The 25,296-nt window shown below is 42.3% G+C and overlaps 1 protein-coding gene across 1 annotated transcript in view; it reads left to right on the top strand.

The window, feature by feature from the left end:
* The window catches only part of LOC140236271 (uncharacterized), a 51,715-nt gene that overhangs the window by 20,333 nt on the left and 6,086 nt on the right, over positions 1–25,296 (top strand). Inside the window, exons 3-9 of the mRNA XM_072316231.1 lie at positions 9,215–9,418; positions 12,543–12,636; positions 16,041–16,238; positions 16,688–16,852; positions 17,387–17,624; positions 19,767–19,929; positions 21,219–24,981. Of these exons, the coding sequence (XP_072172332.1) occupies positions 9,215–9,418; positions 12,543–12,636; positions 16,041–16,238; positions 16,688–16,852; positions 17,387–17,624; positions 19,767–19,929; positions 21,219–24,981 (4,825 nt within the window). The remainder of the gene's footprint in view (positions 1–9,214; positions 9,419–12,542; positions 12,637–16,040; positions 16,239–16,687; positions 16,853–17,386; positions 17,625–19,766; positions 19,930–21,218; positions 24,982–25,296) is intronic.

Consider the following 25,296-nt stretch of genomic DNA (forward strand, 5'->3'; position numbering starts at 1 on the left):
ACTGTGGGCAGACTGCAACTCAGCGTTGAGTTTCACACCAGGTCAGAGACAGTTGAAAATTCAATATTGCAATAAATAAGAAAAAGTGGGGGGGGGGGGTAGAGAGGAGGAGAAAAAACAGAATGAAAAGTAATGTCTCCTGTGAAGTATGTGTACCACAGTGGATTGCTTGCAAATTTCAAAGCCTCGTTAATTGTATCAGAAATCTGGTGTAATGTGAGTAATTGAATATCTCTAGTCTTATTGTACCAGACTCCCTGCCTGGAGATGGTCAACATACACTCTGCAGACATTGTGTTTGGTTACATGTTGAAAACTTAGTGTTCTTGTGGAGGATTTCTGTCTCATCTGACTAGTGAGGAAAATAAATGTCATAAAATTGTGAGTATATAGAAAAAAAAATAATGTAGTAATAAATGCCATGATCACCACAGACCAAATAAAGTTCTGGAATATAGGTCAGCTATTACTCACTCTTTTCTAAACTATATTAAAGTCTCAATTTCTGGTAATGTAAATAAGAAGGCAGTAATGAATGTGTATTGGATTTCTAGAGAGCAATTTGCAATCCGTCCTCTCCCAACAGTCTTGGCAAAAAATAAAGAAACTTGCAGCACTTCATGGAGTTCCTACATCAAACAAAAGCAGGTCTTTGAAATGGGGGATGAAAAGGTGTGAGAAGAAATTGAACTCTCAGGAAGTGAGGTTCATGAGAATGGAGCATTCATTTCTCGGTCGTGCATTCTGCGATTGTTGGCTCGAGCCAGTAGCCACTCCATGACTGTCTGCATCTGTTTGCGCACAAACTGTCGGGGTTTCGAGTCCGATTTCTGCGGGGCGGGTTATTTGGCAAAATGTTTTTCAAACAGCATGCCGGTCTCAAGGTCCGGTCTGAGAGAGAATGAGCTGATCTCTCTCCAACTAGATGTCTGTTTGCCGTCACATTCTTCCTCATCCACCTCCTCCTCCCCTCCTCCTTATCCTCCTCCTTACCCTTCTCCTTTCATCATTCCTCACCCCCCCCCCCTTCCTCCTCCCAGCACCATCTCACATCATATCTCCCCTCCAAGCAGTGATAGTTTTCAACTTCAGACTGAATTTCCTTTTTTCAACTGTGTCGCATATAAAATGCAATATCTAGTCACTCCTGATGCTTCTACATGTAATTAATTTTGACCAACATATCCTGACCGTGGTAAAATAATATAACCTCGAAGATGAACACCAATCATTGTAGGTAGGCAGCGCATGATGACATGATGAGGAAACTTACATCGCTATAGTGTTTAGGCAGTCCAGCCTACATGTGTATGCCCTTCTCCGGTGATAGCCGCCCCTCTACCTGGACAGCAACGTGAACCCACTCTCCCCTTACGCGCATCTTCCCGTATCACCTTTCAAATCCCCCGTCACGACACGCCGCGATGAAATATGATTTTCTTCACTCCGGCCTTAAACTGGGCCATTTACAATCAATGATTAGATCGCCCTGGAATTCTGTCCTCTCTCTGTGATTGGTCTCTTCATGTTGTACGCGCATTTTTTTTCTAGGCTTATATGTAATTTGTTGAGGTAGTGAGTCATGACAATTTCACTTGGTCAGGCAGGATCGCCGGACTTTAAAAAGGTGACCAACAAAGAAGAAAAAGAGAAAGTGCCACTGGAGGTGCAGACCGGTGAGATCATCTTATGGGGAGTCGCTTCTAGGAAATCCTGGTGCAGGATTTTGCAGGATTAAATTTGTTCTTCCTCTATTAATCATGAGGGTAACATGGAAAAGATAATCCTAACTTTGGTGAGCTTATCTCGAGCAATAGCCAGATCATTTTTGGCCAAGATGTTGCCCTCAGCAACATCACATATATCTTGTTAAAGGTTGTGCAAGTTGTCTAGAATGGATTAATCCATTCCAAAGTGCTGTTTCTACTAAGATCTTCAGTATTTCATCTGAATTTTAATGCAATGAAGTAGCATCTGTACATAATCTCCAAAAAAGAACACATCTGAAACACTTCCATTTCGGAGTACTTTAGCAAATCACGTTTTTGTTTTTAGTTTTTTGAAGTTTTTTTTTGTTGTAGGTCATCCATCATTTTTTTTTTTTTTACTTCTTTATAGTTTTATCCAACAAGAAGCACGTCTGCATTTTTGAGGTTCATGTATGCAGAAAGATAATTTGTAAATTTGAAAGGAAACTAGGATGAATATCTAGTGATGCTTATGTATTTCTAAACTCACAAAATTTGGGACAACCTCTTAGATGAGGCCTCAATGCATAATTCTGTAACGAATAGACAAGAAAAAAAAAAGTGCTGTACTCCGTGAACATGTTCTGAACTTATCATCCTTGAAAGGAGCCACTCCGTATTGTATGCAAGTTGAATGATGGCATAGAAATGTTTGCTAATTGCACAAATTTGTGTGCATGCCTGCCTTGGCAAACAAAGTATCTAGTACTAATTGGGGCCTCTTCAAGTCTTTTTAAACTGTAAAAGCAAGAGGTAGCCAACAAGGAATGTATATCATCACAAAAATATTTTCTTACAGGTCTTTTTTTTTTGGGGGGGGGGAGGTGATGGAGCTTCTGTTACCTCGGCTTGTCCAAGGTCCTGTGCATTATGCAATGAGAATTAACAACACCCATTCACAATTAAGGCATGTGTCTTCTGCCAACAAAAGCGAATCAGGATGCTTTCGATCAGGAGAGTGGCACCTGGGCAGAAACTGTCTGGCCATTTGAATTCCTTTCAGAGAAAGAGAAGCAGAGAGGCCCAATTGAATTCCATCCAGAGAGAGAAAAAGGAAGAGGAAGAGAGATGAGGAAAAAAAGGAAATATAATGAGACAGTCAAATGTTGACGAATCTTATTATTGAGATCATGGCCGTGAGCTCTCACTGTCAAATTGGGAAAATATTGCAAGGAGCTTTTACACTTGAGGAGTAAATCCCCTTGTTTTGAATTGAAAGGAGATTTTGTTTTATTCATAAATACCATTGTCTCATGTTATTTTTCTACGACATTTATTTCATTCTATAGCAGTGAATGAGTTAAATTTAGCAAAATGGTAGATACTATGTTTGAGTGGGTTAAATGTTCATTGTACATTTTTTATCCATAAAAGATCATAATTTGATATGCTTGTTTGGTGTGTTTATTAATTTAGATGAGCCCTCAATTTGTGGATGTAATGAGACCACTGATCACATGGAAATGGGCACTGTGTGTGCCAAGACCGTGCAATTATTGGCCGGTGGGTCGTGACAGATGCGTTCTCTGGACTTGAAGATCTGAGGCGAGGTGCAACCAATTCGCAGGATTAGCGCTACCGAAGTCGCTTAACATCTGGCGGTCTTACTTGGCTAGCACCATGCCTCCAAAACCCATCTAGCTGTCCCATGACATTCTGATCCACGAGTCTACCGGAATAGATTCAATTTAGGAAATGTTCGGGGATGTCGGCCCGGTATGTGTGGTCAGCTATTGGAGTGGAAGAATTAAAGAACAAGGATAAGTGGTCGTCAGACAAACAGGAAAACGAGCAAACACTTGTTTGGATGAAAATAATAGATATGATTGAAATATTTATGTACAGAGATATTTCTGTATTGAGCCATTTTTCTCTGCAGGTTTGCTGTGAATCATCACACCCAAATTTTAAGAGATTGTGTTCATCTGGGCTGCAGTAATCTTGTAATAAGTATGATCATTATGATCATCAAACAAGCAGTATTAGAGTTCACTGTGGAAGAAGTGATTTCCCCTCGAGTTCACAAATGTCAATTCATCAAGTCATGTCAATTTGGCTGGTTCTGTGATAATCACCTTCTGAACTATTAATTGTCCTCTACTGTGCAATAATAGTCCATTCCCAAAAATATTGGGGGGGGGGGGAGGGCAGGATGGATGGAAAGAAAGGCCTTTTTATATGTTCATCATCTTGAACTCTTTGTCATGTTTACCATGAAGGAAAAAAAAAAAAGCATTATGCTATGATGATAAGACTGCTGTAATTAAGTAATGTATTCACAGGAATAATTGCTGTCATAAACAATTTTAATTCTTTTGTTCTTCCCCCCCCCCCCCCCCCCCAAAGAGCATGTAAATCCACAAGGAGGCTCCGAAGATGGTGCATTGTGTTAGGGGTTGGAGTAAGTGGAAGGGGAATGGGGTGTAGGGGCCAAGGGCAACAGAGCATGAAAAATGTTTCTGGGTGGTTCGCTGTACTTTTCTCTCCTTTTGGGGAGGGGGTGGGGAGGGAGGGAGGAGAGTGGGGTAATCGTGGAGGAAAGGAAGCAGGCAGGAAGACTGGAGGTGTGAATCAGAATTCTTGCATTGAAGCATGCATTATCTGGAGTGCGGATGGCAATTAGCTTCCACTGCACTCCAGCACTGGTATTCTCCCCTTTTTTTATCCCTTTATCATCCTGGTATTAATGCCTCTTTCCCCTCTCCATCCCCACCCCCCACATCCTGTCTTTGTCTCCACTTGGTCCTCATATCCCGCCCGCCCTTGTACGCTTGGGGCCAGTTGTAGCATCTTGGGCATCTCGTCTCTGTCGTCTCATTTATTTATTTGTTGCTAGGTTTTCTTTGTATACCTCTAACTTTAGGGGAAATATTTAACCAGCTGTCATATCCTTATTCTACTTTCCATATTACTATATTTTTCATATCTCTCTGAACAGTGTGTCCGTGCAAAACAAATGCCTACCAAACACGAAGTAAGTGTTAAATTGAATGCCCCTCTCCCCAATCTCTACCAACCACCAGGAGGGTGGAAATTCTTCTTTAAAAAAAGAGAGAGAGAAGATGAGTTGCGGTCAGCTTCAACTGGCGGAGAGAATGAAATTTCGAGCCACAAGTGAGTTGGGGTTGAGTGGAGGCATGCCATGCTACAAGATCTTGACCCAGCGGGGAGATGGGAGTAAAGTGCCTCAATAGATAAAACACTCGTCATCCTACCTGACTGTGGCACCGGGCTGCGGTTATAAAGATGCCTGATGACTGTGTGAGAGGGTCGCTTTATTGAGACCTGAGGGCAGAGATTTTGGATTTGTGTCATCTCCAGAGGTTATGAACAGGCCAAAAAAAAAAAAAGGAAAAAAAAAGAGAGAATCCCCCTCTTCAAGGAAGGAGGGAGGGGGGAAAAAAGTGGACGGGGAGAGAATCATAAACATTTACGCTCATGGGCAATTCCATCCAACTCGATTAACAAGTGGAAATTGCATTAACACTCTCAAAACCGAGTTACTCAGACCAAATTACATTGATCTGTCTAGCTTTCCGTGCGGGCAACTTGCGGCTCGCGAGGGTTACCCCCAACGATTGAGTGATATGACTCATATGTCGCAGACCAGTCGGGGAGAGTGAGGGAGAGTGGTACACCCATAAGTTGTGTCTTATCCGTTCTTAAGCCGAGAAGAGTGCTTGCGGGTGTGTTGAGACGAAGCGTTGCTGTGATTCACGCCTTCACCGGCGACGAACGGCACATCTCTCCTTGAGAACGATTGATGTCACCCTTGATATCGCCGGTAGCCCATCGCACCAATTCAGAAGAGCGAAACGGAACTGGAGGCGACACGCAGTGCCATGTCTCCACCAATCATTGTTTTTTGTTATCCTTTCCTTGAACTTGATGTAACGCATGTTGTGTTTATCCGTATTAAAACATCTTGTCCCTATCATCTCAATACCACCAGTGGAACACACCATCCCCCAGTGGTACCCTCTCTTGGAACCAGATTTCCATGGACCTTAATTCAATTTTACACATGTCAGTCAGGGAAGGGGGTATATAATTTCTTCATATCACTGCAAAAATCTTTTAAACTCGACATTTCACCCAAATTGTTTCTCCCATTTTTCATATTGTTGGAAAGTAAGAGGACATAGAGCATGATAGATGTTTATATCAGATATATACCAATATGTATATGCTATGGTTCTAGTTCAAAGGGTTCTGCTGATTCCCAAGATTTGAACAATATTTTGTTGTAAACCTCACTATGTATTTTCTTTTTCCACCATGTTTGTGATGGAAGGTCCTAATGATAATGACATATTTAGCATGAATTAGATTTGTTTCAATTTGGCATTGTATGCGGAGGCTGTTTTATTTTTGTTTTCATTTGGAGCTGTGCCTTTTGGTATCGTAGTATGCTGGTTGATCTGTTCCACCATAAAATTCTATCCGCCCCACAAGGTTTTAACAAGTGTCGCATCCTTAGATCTATTCATTGATAAAGAGTCTTGCTCACATTCAAAAGACATGTAAGAAGAAATACCATCACTTCTGCCCCTCTGTTTACGATGCAGCCTGCTATTTGCCCTCACCCAGATAATGCTCCGAAACTCGTGTGGCGGCCAAAAGAAGTATCGGCCTGAAGTCAACAAAGAGGGACCAATCTCCATACAAAAGGGTCTGACCTTACTCGGCCATAATGTCTGCAACGTGACCGTATGAAACAGAAAGCTGGGTGCCGGATAGCATCCAGACAAATGTGAAAACTATCCATTCTGTCATGCTCCAATCTTATGTAGTGTTTTTTTTTTTCCCCTGATATGGAACTCGGCCAAATCAACTCCAGTTTCTTAGAATAAGGAGTGTGATTAGTGTATGCCCTACATGACAGGGTAAAAACCATTCTTACATCTCAAGCAAATACACAAGCTGCCAAGTCTACCAGATTCTGTAAGAAACTCCCCCCCCCCCCCAAAAAAAAAAAAAAACAAAAACAAAAACAAACAAACAAACAAACAAACAAAAAAAGAACCATTAAGTTAAGAGAACTAGAAAAGAGAAACCTCAATGGATTTGGAAAGATTATGACATGTGGAAATAAATGCAATACACTTGGAAATAAATGCAATACACATGTGTGTCCAGATAGCTCTTTGGAATTCCCCTTATTTGATGCAAGAACTTTAACCATTTAGGATGGTTGTATTTTGCTACAACACGCATTTCCCACAGACGCTTGCCCGAGTATACTCGGGACTTGTCCTCAATGGGTTCAGAACCCTGCCAGTGAGAAAATGTTTTTGAAAGTTCCTCTTTATCTCATGAGTTGATAATGGAGAGAGATGCTATCAAAAGTTTATGGCATTTTCATCACATCGTCCTTGAGGAGATAATTACAGTCATATTCAGCAGAGATGTAAGGACGTTGATCGATTTTATTTGATGCAAATGTTGCAACTGAAATCTTCTATCACAATCCATATTTGCCACATTGGCACAAGCAGCATAGTAGAATTTGTTTTCCTCAGACATTTCACCCAGTCTGTCGAGAGAAAATTAAGAAACTTCATGTGTGCTGAGATAAGAATCTTCTTATAGTCTTGATGATAATGATGATCTTTGTAGAACCATATAGTTTGATGGGGAATATGTTGCGTTTAGTCAATCAATCTCATTGCACTGCGACGTCTGCCAGAAGCCAGCCCATCATTAGATTTGTTGTGACTGATGACCTTGCGGCTGCGAAGGATTTTCCAGCGGAATTACTGCTAGGGCTAATTTGGCAGTGGCTGGGGTTCAAGTAACGACCAAATGCGAATATTTTCTATGATTGGAGAGGGATCATATATGAAAATTGTTGGGCGGCAGACCTGCTTTGATCTTGTCAAAGTGATGATTTATGGGCCGGTCTTTGTCACAACCCCACTGCAATGAACCAGAGAGAAAACTTGGTACAAAAGAAACCAGACTTTGCTTCTCCACATGGAAGAGTGCATGAGAAATGAGGTGGGGGTATTTTTTTTTTCCATTCCCTTCTTCTTTTTGGTGGTGATGCTCTATGAAGTCGGGGAGGTTTCTAAGGACGTGGATGGCTGAGCCCAAAGTGAGAGGTATAGTTTGCAGGAGAAAAATGAGAAATGAATGATTCTTTGTCGACCCAATTGTACCCCATATTGTTCACCAAGAACAGGGATAGACAGAGGGGCTATGTAGACCAGTCCATTTTTTGTTTTTTTGGTTTTTTTTTATGTGTGTGTATGAGTCCTTTGAGACATGATGTCGCGCGTCTCTTTTTTGATGAATTGTATCAGGAATTAAAATCAAGTTCATTTTCTTGCATTAGTTGTGGCACGTTCCATTATTTACAAAGTGGAGCTGACGGGGCAGTTCAAAGACCGCTGGAAAATTATTCCCATTCATGCGGATGGGGCTGGCTGAATGGGCTTGTAGCAGTGACACAATAGGCTCTTCTCTTTCAGGGAGTGCGTGTGTGTGCATGTTAGGGGGTTGGATGCTCGATAAAGATGTGGTCCTCACATATGTTGGCTGTCACATCAGAGCCACTGGGTGGCTACAAACTTCTGTGTCTGTCCAATCTCTTTGCTGCATTTATACTGGCACAATGGACAACCACAGTCAATGTGGCGACAACTTCACAGATACCATCAGTTCAAAGCCATGCTGTAAATGGAAGCGGGAACCAAGCTCAGCATATTTACCAATTCATCTTTAAGACTGCGGCCAGGGGGCCCCCGACAAAAACTGAGTCCTTTTTACGAGATGAAAGGAATAATAGGGAGTGAATTAATGGGTACTGTCATTCCCAGTTAAACTGTGCATTGTCCTCTATATTGCAGGATTAGGGTTTGGACAATACACCATTTTAGGGAATTGACTCAATTTGATTGATTCATGTCACATTCCATGAGTTCCCTCATTTCTCTGCCTTCATTTTTTATAGTTTGCTGAGTCTGTATCCTTGGTATACCAGTACAGAATTATCGTGCTATGCCGTTCTCTAAAAGATTTCAAATTCTGTTGTTTGAAACCTGAGAACATATTTCCCAAGTCACAATGAGGGAGTTTAGTGAAGTGAAAAGAATGCATGTCACACAAGCTAGTCCACTTGTAAGTAGTTTGCAAAAACACTTGAAATTCCTAATCATGGAAGTCACATATTTGAAGACCTGTGTCGTTTACAAGGAATATGAAAACTAGTTCCATCTTCGTTCCTGACAAAAATGAAGTTATTACAATGAAACATTAAGCTTCAAAGCTGCAATGGTACTGTGATTTCGTTTTTATCTGTGCACTCGATTGAGATAGATATGAGTATAACACTTACATTTCTGATCCTCTGATGAAGAGCATCAGATCTCCCACTTAAAAAAAAGGAAATGCAGAAATAAATCTTCATTTACTTCGATATCCTCACTGATTCTCTGCTTCACCTCTCATCTCCATGCCAACAGGTCAAAGTTATGCTTCGTGTGGTTCCCTCGACCAACCCCAATGACACGGCCACTTTTGTTACCGTGGATACCAAGAAGAAGCAAGTCACCCTCTTTGACCCCTCCTTCCTGACGGGTCACGTGTCCACAGCGGGGCGGAGAGCGGGCGTGGCAGCACCAAAGATGTTCGCCTTTGATGCGGTCTTCCCACACGATGCCTCCCAGGTAAGATAGTGTTGCAATAAAAAAAATTTGATTGCAAATCAAATGAGGATGCACAGTCTGAAGCTGTGGGTTAAGAAATGAACCCTTGGCTTAATCATCTGCTCCTGGTTGCTTACTAGTATTTCAGAGCGTGTACTATGAGGGGTCTTTGTGCATCAAAAGTTTGTTCACAGACATTTCTGGGCTGGTACGAGAAACCCCTACATATTGGCCCTCAAACAAAAATGGGAAGATGTATAATATTCTTCCTGTGAGTCATATCAAGACTTGCTTTTAAGGGTACCAGGAATAAATGATGCAATCATTCACCGCAATGCTCTGACAAATATAGTGTCAATATGTTGTATGTAAGTCATCAAGATCTTTATGTGACCTGCTTTAAAAATTAAAAAAAAAAGAACAAAGAGAGGTTGTCCTATGAGTTGTTCCCACGAATGTCCATCAAAAAAATCTAACAAATGGTTCAAGTGGGTGTAAAATATGAGTATTAAGTACCACATGACCGCAGAATCAAGGTAATATGCAGCTGCCTGTGCGATAACTCATTGTGGTCCCACCGATCTGCTTCCCTAAACATTCGCCATACATTCTTGTTCAGTCAGGCATAATCTCTGCCTTTTCCCCGCCAACGATAGCCCATTGTTTTCCGATTTAGACCTGCCTCATCCCCAATCCTCAGATTATTAGACATGCCCAAATTCAGTCATCGTGTGTCACAACTGAAACCGGAAATTGGCATCTTTAAATATGCTTGTCTAGGTATGCTTGTTTCACCAAAGATTATGTGAAATATTACTCACCCATAATTGTTAACTCAATAGGTAAAAAACATTGATTTGGTATATATCAGATAACATACATATATACTTACATACATACACATTGACTGTACAAACAATGATTGATGCAGATCAAACATTTGATGATATATGGTATTCTTCCCATGTGCAATCTGTACAAGGTGTGTGAGGAAATGTTTTCAAATTCTGCTACCGGTGTTATTATCAGTATGTGTTTTGCTATCCTGACAATCCCTTTATGCAGATCATAGTTTGTATACTGTTGTGTTTTCACATGTTTGACCATGATGAGTTGACATCGTGGTGAAAGGATCATGATTTATAAACAACACACCAGACACCAAAATTCCTAGCTGTCTGGTTTCTCAGCTATTATTGTCCCCAAGGTTATGGGAAGACAATTCGGGGGAGCCTCCAGTACCTCGCTGCAGCGCTCCAGTGGTCAAGGAATGCTCCCTATTGTCTACGGCTGCCGTGCTGTTCCAACAGCCGAGGCAAAGCTCAAATTAAGAGCCACTCCAGAGAGACAAAAGCGGTCAGAAGTCATTAACAATTCCGCATTGTTTCCACATGAGTTACGAATAAAGGATTTCATTAGCGTGGTCAGCGAGTCATGAAAGTGTTGGATGTGTGATCGATTTTTGTCCCGTTTTCTCATTGGTTAAATTGCTTAACAACCTTCCGTGGTTGCCTGACAAGTCTAGCAGAGCAACCGCAAACAGTGTATTAGCTCATGGCCACATGAGGAAATACCGTAAAATAGGGGGAATTTCTGGAAACTTTTGTGCAAGTTTTGTTGTCAAGTTCAAAATAAAGGTAAACATAGGCCCCAGGTATAGAGTATGTATGTGGCCTTGGAGAATTGAGGGACATCCTTTGAGGGTAGTAACCCTTGTGGGCTGTCACAGTTGCCAAGGGTCAATGCCAAGAGCTTCCTCAGTTTCTGAATGCCGAGGACTTCCTTGGTTCTGTAATCGTTAAGGAGTTTCATTCAGTTCCTCATACCTTCAAAAGAACTGCTTGACAGCCACATTTGACTCCGGGCATATATCATTTTATGTTTTGCTGTATTCTAAAATGCAGTTTTTGCAAAGTATACCCTAATGGCAAAGAAAAAAGAGAAAATGCTTTGTAAAGATAGGAGAATAAGATATTGTGAGCTGTCTTTGAGCTCATGTGTTTGAGTACTCTTTATGGAGTGTTCATGTGCATCATGAATGTATTTGAATTCAGATTGTAATGTATGACATTCATATTTCATAAAGAGGTTTGAGTGATATGATACTAGCAGAAAATGGGTAGTACTACCATTTGGCTATCTTGGGGATTTCCCTTGACTTTTCCTTCAGGAATTGAGTCGTAAGTTTTTTATACATTCATGTTTGCCTTATGATATATCTACTAAATTGTTAAAACATTAGTTTAGCTATATACAGTGTAATTGAGTTATTCAACTGCATGTATACATCTTCACTTGTTCTTGCACTCAAAGTCTTCAGCAAAAATGTTCAGATGCAAAAATGTAATGTAGAGTCTGTTTACATCATTCTCCAGTTTGATATGTGTGACAGGCTTGCATGTTTGCAATCAATGCCAGCCTAATCCCTATTGTTTGATGCATCGAATATACCACTCACAAATGACCAGTGGTTTACAGCATTTTGTTCTAGCATCATTTTCCAAACTATCCGAACACAGACAGAATCAACTTGGGATCAAATTGCGACAATGATTTTATAACCTAAACTAAGGTGTCCTTTGAAAGTTGCCATATGTGTCGCCATAAGTTTCCTTCCCTCTGACAGTCGTCATAGGTTTGCTTACATTTTGCAAACAGCCAAATTACAATCAACCCAGAAACCCAGTTTGCAGTACGTGCCAAAACTGCCAATTCCGTCATGCTGCCATAAGTAACCTTGCGGTGAGCAGTGCCATCGTGTGCAGCTGTGAATGCTCAAATAAGCTATTGCGAAACAATTCGGCTCTGCTGCAAACTTGTGTGTTTTGAATCCATTTGGAAAGATGGTAGTCGTGCATGATGTAGGAATTGTCACAAGCTTTTAAGGGGATGCACCCAAGCGGGGAGGAGCTCGAGCGGTGTGTGGGGGTATATTGTGAGGTACTTCCGCTCCGAGTACACTGACTCTTTGTCACATGTGACTAGAAACAGTGGCGAAGTGTTAAATAAACGCATCACAGTGTAATTAAATACTTTCATTCTTCCCTGTCTAATCTATGAACTATTTTCCAATGCAGAGTCTAATTTTTGTTGACTTAACTTTTTCATCTTGCTCTCTTTCTGTTTTTTTCTCTGACGGATGCAGGCAGAGGTTTGTGCTGGTAGTGTGGCCGACACCGTGCAGGCAGTTGTCAACGGTGCAGATGGGTGCCTCTTTTGCTACGGTCATGCACATTTGGGTAAGAACAATTCACGCCATGCGCACACAGACAAAATCCCCTTCTCTTCATCTCTTTGTGCATCCCTTGAGTTCTCTTCAATTCTACTGTCTTTGAAAGGGGAAAAAAGTCAAGGATTGTTGTTTCCAGTGTGATGGTTGCATTCTACTTTTTGTGTTTAGTTCTTTTTTTCTCTCTCTCTCAATTCGGCTAATCGGCACCCTTTGAGAAGCGGTGCACGACTGCTTACGCTATAGCTGATCGGCCACGTAGAGCGGATCGGCTAATCCTGTATCGATTCAGGAAATTCCAGCGTTGAAATCCACCGCTAAGGCTTGATGCACCCTGCTGGCGCATCAAGCAACGATCGGGGAGGTCACAAGAATTTGCAGAAACAGAGTGTAACGACCCCCACAGACTATACAGTCTGTCAGCTAGGATTGGTGTTTCCTAGCATGAAATCTCCTTTGCAATTTCAAGAACTGAGAACAAACTATGTAATGAATATGTAAGATCAATCTCAGAAATTTCCATTTTATGGTGGATTAAGTTTTCACATTATCCTCTATAGGACTTGACGAACTGAAGTCTTCGGCAGAATTACAGTGATTATGTAAATGAATGAATGTTTACCCAGTAAGATTTTCACTGCAATAAAAATGCCCTTTCTTCTGACTGAGTATGATACTGTTGGTGTTTGCCCTTTGTATTTAACCCGTTGAGGACGAGTCCCGAGTATACTCGGGCAGGTGTCTATGGGAAATGCGTGTTGTAGCAAAATCAGTCCGTCCTCAACGGGTTAAAAAAAAAAGATTGTTTCATATGAACATTTTTATGCCTCCGCCACGAAGTGGTGCCGGAGGCATTATGTTTTCGGGTTGTCCGTCCGTCCGTCCGTCTGTCCTTCCGTCCGTCCGTCCGTCCGTCCGTCCGTCCTTCCGTCCGTCCGTCCTTCCGTCCATCCGTCCTTCCGTCCGTCCGTAATGAATTTTGTGGACAAGGTAACTATCAAAACCTGTTGAGGTATCCTAATGAAACTTGGCATGTATTTGTATTAGGGGGTGAAGTTGTGCCTATCAACTTTTGGGTGCACATGCTCAAGGTCAAAGGTCAAAAGGTCAAGGTCAAATACATAAAATTTCACTTTTTCCACCATATCTATTGAACGTCTGAAGATATTTTCTTGAAACTTAGTGTATACATTTATTACCCAATTAAGATTCTCTGGTGAAAGTTTGCGTCATGAGATCAAAGGTCAAAGGTCAAAAGGTCAGGGTCAAATACATGAAATTTCACTATTTTTGCCATATCTATTGAATGCCTGGAGATATTTTCTTGAAACTTAGTGTATACATGTATAACCCAATTAAGATTCTCTGATGAAAGTTTGGGTCATGAGGTCAAAGGTCAAAAGGTCAAGCAAAAATATCAAAACTTCTTTTTTTTCTCCGTGCCTTGGAAAATTGTTCAAGGTATCTTCATGGAACATAGTATATGCATGTACTAATTGGAAGTGATTATCTAGAGAATGTAGGGTTCATGGGGTCAAAGGTCAGGGGTCAAAGGTCAAGTGCAACACTTCAAAATTTTACTATTTCCCTCATATTTATGCAATGCCAGCAGGGTTATTATTTTTTTACACTTGGTGTATGCATGTGTAACCTAATAGAAATTCTCTGGAAAGTTTTTTTTTTTCTTCTTTTTTTACCTCAAAGGTCAAAAGGTCAAAGATCAAGTGAAAGTGCTGAACTGACTTTTTCCTCCATATCTCGAAGTGGCTCAAGTTATCTTGAAACTTAGTACATTATGCATGTTATACCTGAAAGTGATTATCTTAATGAATTTTAGGGTCAAGGGCCAGATGAAAATGGTAACAATTTACTATTCAATTCAGAAATTGCACTTTTTCTCCACACCTGTACCTTGAAAATTACTCAATGCCTAAATGTATGAATGGGTCAAAGTCAAGTTAAAGTCCTTAAATCCCTAGAAACATGCTCTCCTATTCATCCAATTAAACCTAGGTCAAGGAAGGTGAACATTCAACACATTTGTGACAAACTTGTCATTTCAATATTTTGCCAATTTTGTGAAAATGTAATCACACATTGTCCACATGTACTATCTAGACCTATTGGGAAAATCATGCATTATGGCGGAGGCATACCAGTCGCCAAAGCGACATTTCTAGTTTTTTATTACTATCTGCAAGTGAACTGTATCAAGGAGTGCATTCTAATCAAAGCTATGAATACCCTTCCCTCTTTGAATATCAAAAACGAAACTTAGGATTGTGACAGGGAACTCAGATATTGACTGAAACTTACCAATTTTACTGTTATCAAGTACTGTTGAACGAATTGTGTTATGTTGGGAGCTAAATGTTTCTGTAGATCTACCTAACGGGGAACTGTCCAGTGGTCACACCAGTGACTAATGATATCCTGAATTTAGCTATCCAGGCGTGACATCATGCATTGCCTATATTGATTAGTTTGGTAGGCATTTTATTTGTTTAACCACATTTGGCGGTTGGACGTCTGGACCCAGTCATGCGAAACAAAGACGCCGACTCAATAGGACTAGAACATGTAGCACCACAGGGGGTACTCCAGGGATACAATTGAGTTGGTTCACAAATCCCCCTTATGCTATATTTATTTAATCATGTATTTAGTCATTGATGATGCTTTCTTTGTGAGCAAAAGTTTCAGACTGAACTGTTTGAATTGCAACACAAAATGGTTCTCTTCTTTTCGGATGTTTTTGTAGTTGTTTTGACCCATCCTGAACTTCAGTAAGATACTGGTAGCTCCTACCAGCAAATGTGTGTTATCTCTACTTCTGGTCAACTGTATGGGCATTTTCTACATGAAAATATGGATATTTATAGATTTTGAAATGTACATGGAGTAATTTTGCAAGAACATGAATCAATTCTATCGCTAACTCAGTAGGGTGTGAAGTGATCAGAAACTGCTATTTGTAGGCAAAAAGCAAGTGATTACAAAATGTTTCACATGCTACAATTTCAATTCAAACATTTTGAGTTTAAGAATGGTCTTTTTTGCCTGCCACCAATTTTTGCTCTAAAATGAAACCTGTAATTTCTATTGCAAACTTGTTTACATTGGATGTTTTCTATACAGGCAACTTAACAGTCACACTCACCATCAGATGGTAAATAAAGTGAATGAAAACAAGCTAAACACAAATGAAGTATAAGATGAAAAGCCATATAGGCATGTAATATGAACAGAAATTAATTGATCATACTCTCTATTTCTCAGTAAAACTTTGCAAAGATTGCGATTGACTGCAATGTATTGCAGAAAAAAAAATGGCCTCAGGTGTAACAGAGCGCCCTCCCATGACCAAAGGCAAAGTCATCATTATGTCTCTTCATGTCTTCGTTGGTATGACAGGCAAGACTTACACTATGGTAGGCAGGGATGAATCTGTACACACCATCGGTATCATCCCCTGTGCCATCGCATGGCTCTTCAAGCTCATCAACGAGAAAAAAGAGAAGACAAGCACGCGATTCTCTGTCCGCGTCTCGGCCGTCGAGGTGTACGGCAAGCAGGAGAACCTCAGAGATTTGCTCATAGAGCAGGCCAACGGTACGACGAACACATTCTTCCATCATCTTTCTCTACAACCCACAAACTATACTTCTCTATACCTATTCTATCTTCTGTAATCTTCCTTCCCCTCTTGCAATCTATTATGTGGCAGTGTTCCTGATTGTTGTTTCTATGAATGGTAGAATCAATCACTCACAAAGGTAGGATGAGAAATTCTGTGCTCTGTGACAAAGTTGATGTGCAACTCTAAGCTTCTTAAATATGCGTTCTACGTCTCATCAACTCCATAACTCAGTGAAAACGAGATGTCAGAATTCAACAGCAGTGTGTCCCCAAGTAATGAATGTACACTGTACATACCATTGATGTGAATATTATTCATAAACACTGATGAGGTAATGAATGTTGTTTGGAAGTAAAATGAACTCTGCTTCTACCATGTCAATGAATATTTCGTGATTAATGCTTCATCTCTTGCCCTCCAGGAAGCAACAATGGGTGTGGTACCTCTCCCGCCCTCTACTTACAGGAGGACCCCATCTGTGGGGTGCAACTCCTCAACCAGAATGAGCTCCGGGCCCCCACGGCGGAGAAGGCGGCCTTCTACTTGGATGCAGCCATTGCTGCTCGCATGAACAAGGGACCGAAAGGTTTGTGTGCTTGTCAGTGATTTTCATTGGTTCGTATCAGTCAGGGATTATCAACTTTTAATGCTCATTTCTGCGCCATTCGTCCATCTCACAATCTATCACACTATTAAATGGTAGTTGGGCTACAGAGTTGAACCTTACAGCCCCATCAGATGCCTTACAAGCCTACTCAAGACATACATAATGAGAGAACTGCCAAGGTACATATCTGATGTACCATCGGTATATGTTGTGGTATGTTGAATGTGATCATGAGGAAGGGAAATCAAACAAGATGGAGGAGTAGAGCAGCATCATTGCATTTTAGAATCATTATCAATCTGATTTACAGCCAGGAGAATGAGATTGTAGCAGCTGTGCTATGTCTTAAAATATATATACATATATATATATATATATATATATATATATATATATATATATATATATATATATATATATATATATATACATATATATATATATATATATATAGTATTATATATATTATACCACCCTCACTGAAATCACCTCCCCTTCTCTCCACTCCAACAGAGGAAGCCCATGATGGCAAGTACTCCCACATGCTCTTCACCCTCCACGTCTACCAGTACCGCATCGACAAGTCGGGAAAGGGCGGGGTCATCGGAGGTCGCAGCCGGCTCCATCTCATTGACCTGGGGAGTGGGGACCGGAGCGGGGGCAAGGCGGCAAATGGCTCAGCTCTCTCCTTCTCTGCCCTCGGCAATGTCATCCTGGCGGTTCTCAATGGACAGAAGCATATCCCAAACAGGTGGGTGTGGCACTTCTTCCGGTCCTCAATGATTTGGATGCACACCTCCATATGTGATGGTTAGATATGATGGTATATAAACCAGGAGATGCATAGACTAGGGGCTTTTAAAGCAAATCATTCACAACAAATAAAAAAGAGCTAGAGTTTATACAGCAAATCAAATGTATAACATCATTTTCCATTTTATATATATAATCATCACAGGAGAGAGTTTCATATTTCAGTTTTTTTATTTTAAAGGATTCATAACATTTGTCTTTCATGTATTTTGCAACTCTGAAACACATGTCAAACGTGTTAAATGGGTACTTTTTATACCATCAGCTTCTGAAGTTTATGTTTGCACAAGTTTTCAACAGAGGTGGCATTACATATCCAACAATTTTTCTCTGTTGACAATCTCTCCCTGAGGCCAAATTCGTCATTTTATAGACACTTCTTGTTAGTCACATTGACAAAAAAAAAAAAAAAAATGGTGTGCCATACTTAGTGAGATTGTCATTGTTGGTTTGGTTTTTCTCTTTTGTGGAGGAGGCACATTTCAAAAGTAGCCCTGTGGAATATATCAGTTTGGTTGTTAACGTGAAAAGAGATTAGACTGTGATATGGAGTAACCCAAGGAAAGAATGTACCCAGATATAAAATCATATGAGCACAAAAGGGTCATTTTGTTTTCATTGTGTGTATGTGCAAATCATTTTTCCACAACCCCTTAAGATATTCACCTAATCAAAGCACAAACCATTTGTTTCATATACCATTTTTTTTTAATTCATGTTTGAAAACCAGAAAAATGAAAATTATATTATATTTGACACCGTGGAAATGTTAATCCATACCTCAGGCCTCTACAGTGGCCACTAGATGCTCTTAATGCGATTATGTCTTTTGCCCTACTTTTCAGTAAATCTTTTCCCAGACTTAACCATTGATGGGATGTTTATCCCAGGTGCTTAAAGCTCAGCAAATCCAATTCCTGTGCAGAAATCTCCCCACGGGACTAAAGAGCATCCTCCAATAACTTGATCCCCAATTGTGAGGTTGAACATGTGACCGTCCGTGTTCTCGAACTGATGATGATAGACCGGTTTTCCCCCTTTGGATTGCATGCTCTCTGATGTTTGGCAAGTTGGATGAGTTGTCAAAGAATGAGAGCATCATGTTATGGCTGCAGATAATTATAACCATGATATTGTCAGTTGTAAATGCTCAGATGCATGTATCTTGTAGACGCTTGTGGAAACGGAAATTAAGGAATGCTTCCTGACTTACCGCTGACATTTAATGTGAGAGGAAAATTGCTTTGCTGGATTTTCTTCAAGTAGCTGTTGCTCAAGTGAGCATTTTAGCGTCACTGTTTGATGACAAAACCATGCCTGTGTGGCGGGCCCTTTGATCTCGGTACAATAAGACCAAAAGGCATTTCAGCTGTGAGATGATGTTCTTGTAATGGTCACAAAGAAACCATCAACTAGAAATAAGATCCATAAAAAAACTATTTAGATCTCGTCCCAGCGAGGGCACCCCTCTGTGTGATTGCGTGTTAAGTGAGGCAGTCTTCAACCACTCTGGCATGCGTGCAAGGTTTAACTGTCAAATAATTGATATCTGCCGAATGCCTGGTAAAGGGCAGCTTTGACTTCTGAGAAATGATTCCTTCTTAAATGTAGCTGAATTTCTTATCTGTCCCAAGAATTTAGTAAACTTCCAACATACTGCTCAATATTTATCAGCACACAAGGCAGTGTTTGGCAACAGTGTGATATCAGAAAATAATTGTCCCTCGAGTTGATCACCCTCGGTTCTTTGGCACCGCTGTGAGGCTTGTCAAAGGTTCTTCCTGTTGTCAGAGAATGGCCGGTGAACCTCTCAAGCAAATGCGCTGCGATATTAACTGAGTTCATGGACACCGCCTAACATTTAAAGATTACTAAGCTTTCCCATGTGGTAGGCCAGTGGTGCCTTGCAGAATCCAAGGAAGGCGTGGCAAACTAGTGCCTTCATATCATGAAATTTCACCCATGGATGGAGAGTTGTTCTTTGTGTAAGCATGGAAATGTATGTATTGTTAAAATGTTCAGCCAGTGTGTTTGTTTGACAGTCTGTTTGTTATTACATTGTTTGTGTGTGGCGATGCAGGGACAGCATGCTGACTAGACTTCTCCGTGAAGCCATGGGTAGTCTCTCCTGCAGGACTGTCATGATCGCTCACGCCTCGGCCGCCATCAACAACTACGCCGAGACGCTGGGCACCATCCAGAATGCCTCCCGCATTCACAGGATGAGGAAAAAGAAATCAAAGGTATGTTTGTTGCAACCAGTGAATGACAAGAGATTGATATATTTTTGCGTGAGTGTCTGTCTGTATCTGTCTCTCTGTGTCTGTGTATGTATACACACACATGCATGCAGTTGTTAACTTCCTTTTTGCGCTTCCATTTCTGTGCCAAATATCTATAGCTCTTGGTAATAGGGAAATTTGATCTATGATCACAACCTAGGGGCGAGAAGTTAGAAGTGAGAAAGAAGAGTTTGAGCAATTCCTTTTCCTGACAAAAATTTGATTTTTTTTTTTGTACTTAATTTTTTCTTCAGGCTCTGAAACAAAATGAATCATTTTCACAGTGGAATTTTCTAATGTCATAGAGAGTGAGTAACTACAAACATTTGTTGACGAGTTGTTGAAACTCTTGCCGTAAATGTGAATAATTCATGAATTAGTTTTATTCGGTACAAGTAACCCAATCAGAGGGATCATATTCATTTGATAATTATGAGAACAGTGGATGAACTTTCATGCCAGAACAATGCAAAACATTGGGAGAAGGCATTGGCCTCTGATTCAATGCAGTCATTGTATGATGGACGAACTCCCAGACTCTATGAAAGGACAATAGGAAGAGGGAAGCTATCCATGATGGAGCATCAAACACCCTTTTCTCCTTCCTCACTCATCGCTAACGATGAAATCCATGCAGGAAGCTTGGAGAATGGAGACAAGTAATGCTGGGGGACATTTTTGATTCATCTGCCCAAGTCATTAGTCGTTCATGCGTAGTCTTGACTGCTTGGTACCACGCATTGTCTTCTTTGCTGGACAGCTCATTTGCACGTTTTGCATTATTTATTTTGATGTGTAACCCCCCCCCCCCCCCTCCTTTTTTTTAAAACAACTTCAAGTTGGTGTGATTGTTGTGGCCTAGCCTGATTGATTAGTGCCCCCAGGGCGTGGAAGAGGTTTCAATTCTGACATGAATTTTTATGGGAGCATTGCCTGTAATCATCTTTCCAAACCGTGTCATGCCTATTTGTTCATGAATTACTGGTGTAGGTCATTGACATCATCTGCACACAGCGGCACCACAAAGTTTTTGCGGCATAGAGCAGACAGATTCATGGCTGCTGTAATGTTTTATTCCCAGTCATCCTCTGTAAAATAGAATTGATTGATTGCTGACCTTTAACAGATTGTTATACACTGGTACATGTATATATTTATCTACTTACAATGTTTGATAGATTTTTTAACTTTGCTCCAGAAAGTGTGGCTAGCTGTTATTTTAATCCCATGTCTGTCTTTCCCATGCACAGTATTCTGGAACAAGCTCTAGTGGTGGTGAGAGTTCGTGCGATGAAGGCCGGGTCAGGAGGAGGAGATACCCACCCCCAGCAAACAATGGAGTGTGCCTAACCGATGCTGTCAACCAGAGTGATCCCGAATACATCTCCAGCAGTGAGCAGTCCTGTGACACTGTCATATATGTCGGACCGGATGGCTGCCCGCTGAGTGACCGCGAACTGACCGACAACGAAGGTCCGCCAGAGTCACTGCCCATTCTCAAGGGTCTGAGCTCAAGTGAGGAGGACAGCCGTGGGGGTTCGTCCAGCGATCGCGATGCTGAGGAGATTCGATGGGCAAACGCAGACTCCATGAATGAAATGTCAGGGCGAGACACAGATGGTGGAATGAGTGGAAGTGATGTTGAGTCAAGGACTACCAATTCACGAATTCCAAATGGTGCTAATTCTTCCAGACAGTCATCCAGCTCCATCCCCAAGTTGGCCACATCTTCTAAGGACTCCTCAGGGGGACGTAAAAAGACTCCTCCTGTGCCACCGATCAGGACTGATAGTACAAAGAGGACAAAGCAGGGTGTGTTGAAGGGTGAAAGAAATGGAAAGCTAGTGAATGGTTGCAAATCAGACAGGAGCCAGAGATGTGACTCACAGGGTAGTGGAATGCCAGGCCCGGACAGGCCACAAAACTTTCCCAGCAAGCTGAAACCTCCTGCTGCAATTCACAAACCAAAACCGCTTCCAAAGCCAAAACCCATCACCATTGCTAGACCCAAAGCTTTCATGTCATGTTCAGACACCGAGGCTGAGAACTGCATGTCTGAAGAGAGGCGGGCTGTAGGAAGGTCCCTGATGTCATCAGACGTCAATCGAGTAATGCAGGACAGTGAGGCGGAAAACTGCTCAAGTGGCAAATCAGCCTCCGATGGGGAGCTGATAGACAACAGCACGAGTGAGGATGAGCCTGATGTGGAGGAACTTGCAGCCCTGGCTGGTATCCCACTGGTTCCCAGTGGGCGAGGAAACCTGTCCCCAGTCATGGAGATCGATGATGGTGCATCAGAGAAAGATGCTCCCCACGCAGCGAACAGTTTTAATGCAGATGTGGATGATGATGGAGACGAACTAACTGCAGCCCTGCGGTGCGCTGATGCTGACTTCACCACCCAGGCTGCCAATCTTGCAGACAACCCAGTGGTGGAAACACCGTCATGTGTTGACGTCCTGCCACCTGCTCTGTCTCCAAGAGCTGAGAGACTTCTTTCTCCAACTGCCCTAAGACAGGCAGGAATTGATGCAGAGTGCCTGATGAGGACAATTCATTCATTGGAAGGACTGTCTGAGTTCTTGGACAAACCCATCTCAGAGATTTCGGAAGATGATATATCCTCACTGGCTTGTTCTGAGCAGGACACCCTGAGTTATGTGTCAAGAGACACAGAAGATGTTACCTCAGTGACAGACATGTCCATCGATGATTTGCCAATGGGATCTGAAGCGATATGCTGCATTAAGGAACTAGGGAGAAGATCTCTTGACTCTTACTCAGAGAATTTTTCAATCAGCTTTAATGGTGCCAGCATGGATGCTTGTCTGAATGATCCCCTTCTTATGCTGGGTGCTGAGGAGCGACAGAAACTGGGACTGGGCAACTATGTGTACTCTGATGATGAATCAGAGATCGCTGATGGGTCAAATCGTCTCCGGCGGTCAGAGCGTCGTTCAGAGATGGACACAATGGACTCGCTCTCACTAGCAAGTAGAGATATTGAGGCCATTAAGCGGCTATATGTCATTTCAAGCCTCAGCAATGAAAACATCTCTATCGATGATGATCTCTCAGAGGTGGTCCAGCTGCCGGACTTGGCCTTTGGGGACTCTCTGCTCCAAGATGAGCCTTCTGTAGTCACATATATGACAATCAACAATGACGAGCAAGTTGTGATGAGAGAGAAGCATCTTGCTCTGGATCACCCCCTGAGGAGACTCAGCTGCATCAGCGATGCCACAGACGCCACCTTCAGTACTGCCTCCCGTCCTGCCAGCTTTGCCAGCCAAGATGACAACACCCTCATAGGGGATGCTGTCGATGGGGAGTCCAAAAACGAACCTACCTCACCAAACACCATCAATCTCATCAACAGCCTCCAGAATCTCAACATAGATAGCATGAAGCCAAGTAATGGCTTCATCAAGCCCCAGTGGTTTCAGAACAATCCCGGTAATGCCAGGGCAGAGGAGAACCCCAAGACAGGCTACACGCCTTCTTCTTCAGAGACATCTCCTGTGTGGCTTAGAATGAATGTTCCCATTACGTCAGCACAGGAGACATGCAGGCAGGGTCAGCCATCGTCGGGAGGGATGAAAACCGCTTTGGCACACAGGGCTGTCTCTCATCTTGACACGAATGCAATTCTTCCAAATGGTGTGAGACCAGCACTTCCCGCCCACATGGTGAACAACATCCCGAGCAGCTCTAGCCCAGCGTCTTTCTTCAGCAGCCCACAGCATCAGGGTAGCGCAGCATCAGTCCAAGCAAGGCACTTGTCCCTCTCACAGCAGCCTCCTCCACACATCCTCAGTGCTGCCATTGAAAGTGCCAAGCATCAGATGGCAGTTAGGAATGATATGCCAAGGCTCCAGTGTTTGGCTGACTTGGAGAAGCTCTACGGCATCGACATCCGCAAGCCAGATGGTGCAGCTGTGGAGGAACTGCGGAGTGAGGTGGCCAGTGGTGACAAACATTCTGCTGCCAGTCAAAGGGGCTGTGATATCTCTACCATGGAGCGTCCCCCAGCCATTGGAGCCTGCTCAGCACCTCCATTTGAGGTGGAGTTCAATCCTTACTTCTCGCAAGAGTATGATGATGTTGTGCCATCAGGTGATACAAAGGAAACTGTTGCCATGGTTCACCAGCCTCCAAGATCTGTAGCCTCGAGTGAGGCCAGGACTAAGAGAATTGTTTCTAGAAAAGAAAGTGGGCAATCAGAGTCCAGCAGTGTTTCAAAGAGTAGTGATTTGACAGTGCAGAGCTGCCCAGTAAGTCGAATACCACAGCTGAATCATGGCACTCCATCCAAAAATTCTCATGTGTCCAAATTGTCTTCCAAGACCAACAAACCAATTGTGAAATCCAGAGAAGAAAGCCAGTTGGGAAGTAAAACCCCATCTGGATCCTCCAAGAAAGGTAGTCAGTCAAATAGCAGAATACCACAGAAGTCGCCGGCCAACTCACGGCAGACTCCCAAATCAAGTGCCCTACCCGTAAAAAAGTCACTGAGCAAGTCGGCGCCCTCTCTGTCCAAAGTGACTCCGCCTTCGTCCAAGATTCCCGTCACAACCGTCACATCAGTCGATGGCAGTGCCGATCCTCCTGCAAATATGCGCAATGCCAACAACAACATTGCTCAACTCCAGCCGGGCAGTCGCCTTACCAACTCCTCGGACAGCAGCAATGACAGTGGCATCGCATCCAGTGAGAATGTGACCAATTCCAAGCCGGCGATCCTGTCCCCATACTCCACGGTGACCAAGCCGAGACCCGTGAAGAGCTCCAGCAGCGGGCACGGCAGTGACAACAGCAGCACCTTCAGCGACAGCGTGCCCGCTGCCAGGGGCATGAGGCGGGTGCATGGGGCGAGTGGGACCAGCAGTGGCTATGAGAGCATGCTGAGAGACAGTGAGAATACGGCCAGCTGCTCCTCCACACACGATTCACTCAGTGAAGGCTCCTGCGGGCGGGTCAGGGGTAGCAAGCTTCCTCGGAAGAAGTTTGGAGGTAAGCTTCAGCCTTACGTGTCTATGCCCTTTGCTGAAAATTACCAAAATCATACCTGAACTCTCCAGTGATCAAAATTTATTATAACAAAACTCTTTTAATGTCCTTATTTTGTTCAGAATGTGAAAAGTAACATCAAAGCAAACTTCATCAGAAACCTTAAGTGACATATAAATGCAGTGTTTTGACATACGATGTCTTGCTCTTGTTTTACATTGAAATAACAGAATTTATCTCCCAAGTCTTGTCATTTCATGATTGTCATTACCACATGTCCATCACAGAATGAGTGCAAGAGTACTATGTCCATTTCCA

The sequence above is a fragment of the Diadema setosum genome, chromosome 1 (genome assembly GCF_964275005.1).
Source record: "Diadema setosum chromosome 1, eeDiaSeto1, whole genome shotgun sequence".
Lineage (NCBI taxonomy): Eukaryota > Metazoa > Echinodermata > Echinoidea > Diadematoida > Diadematidae > Diadema > Diadema setosum.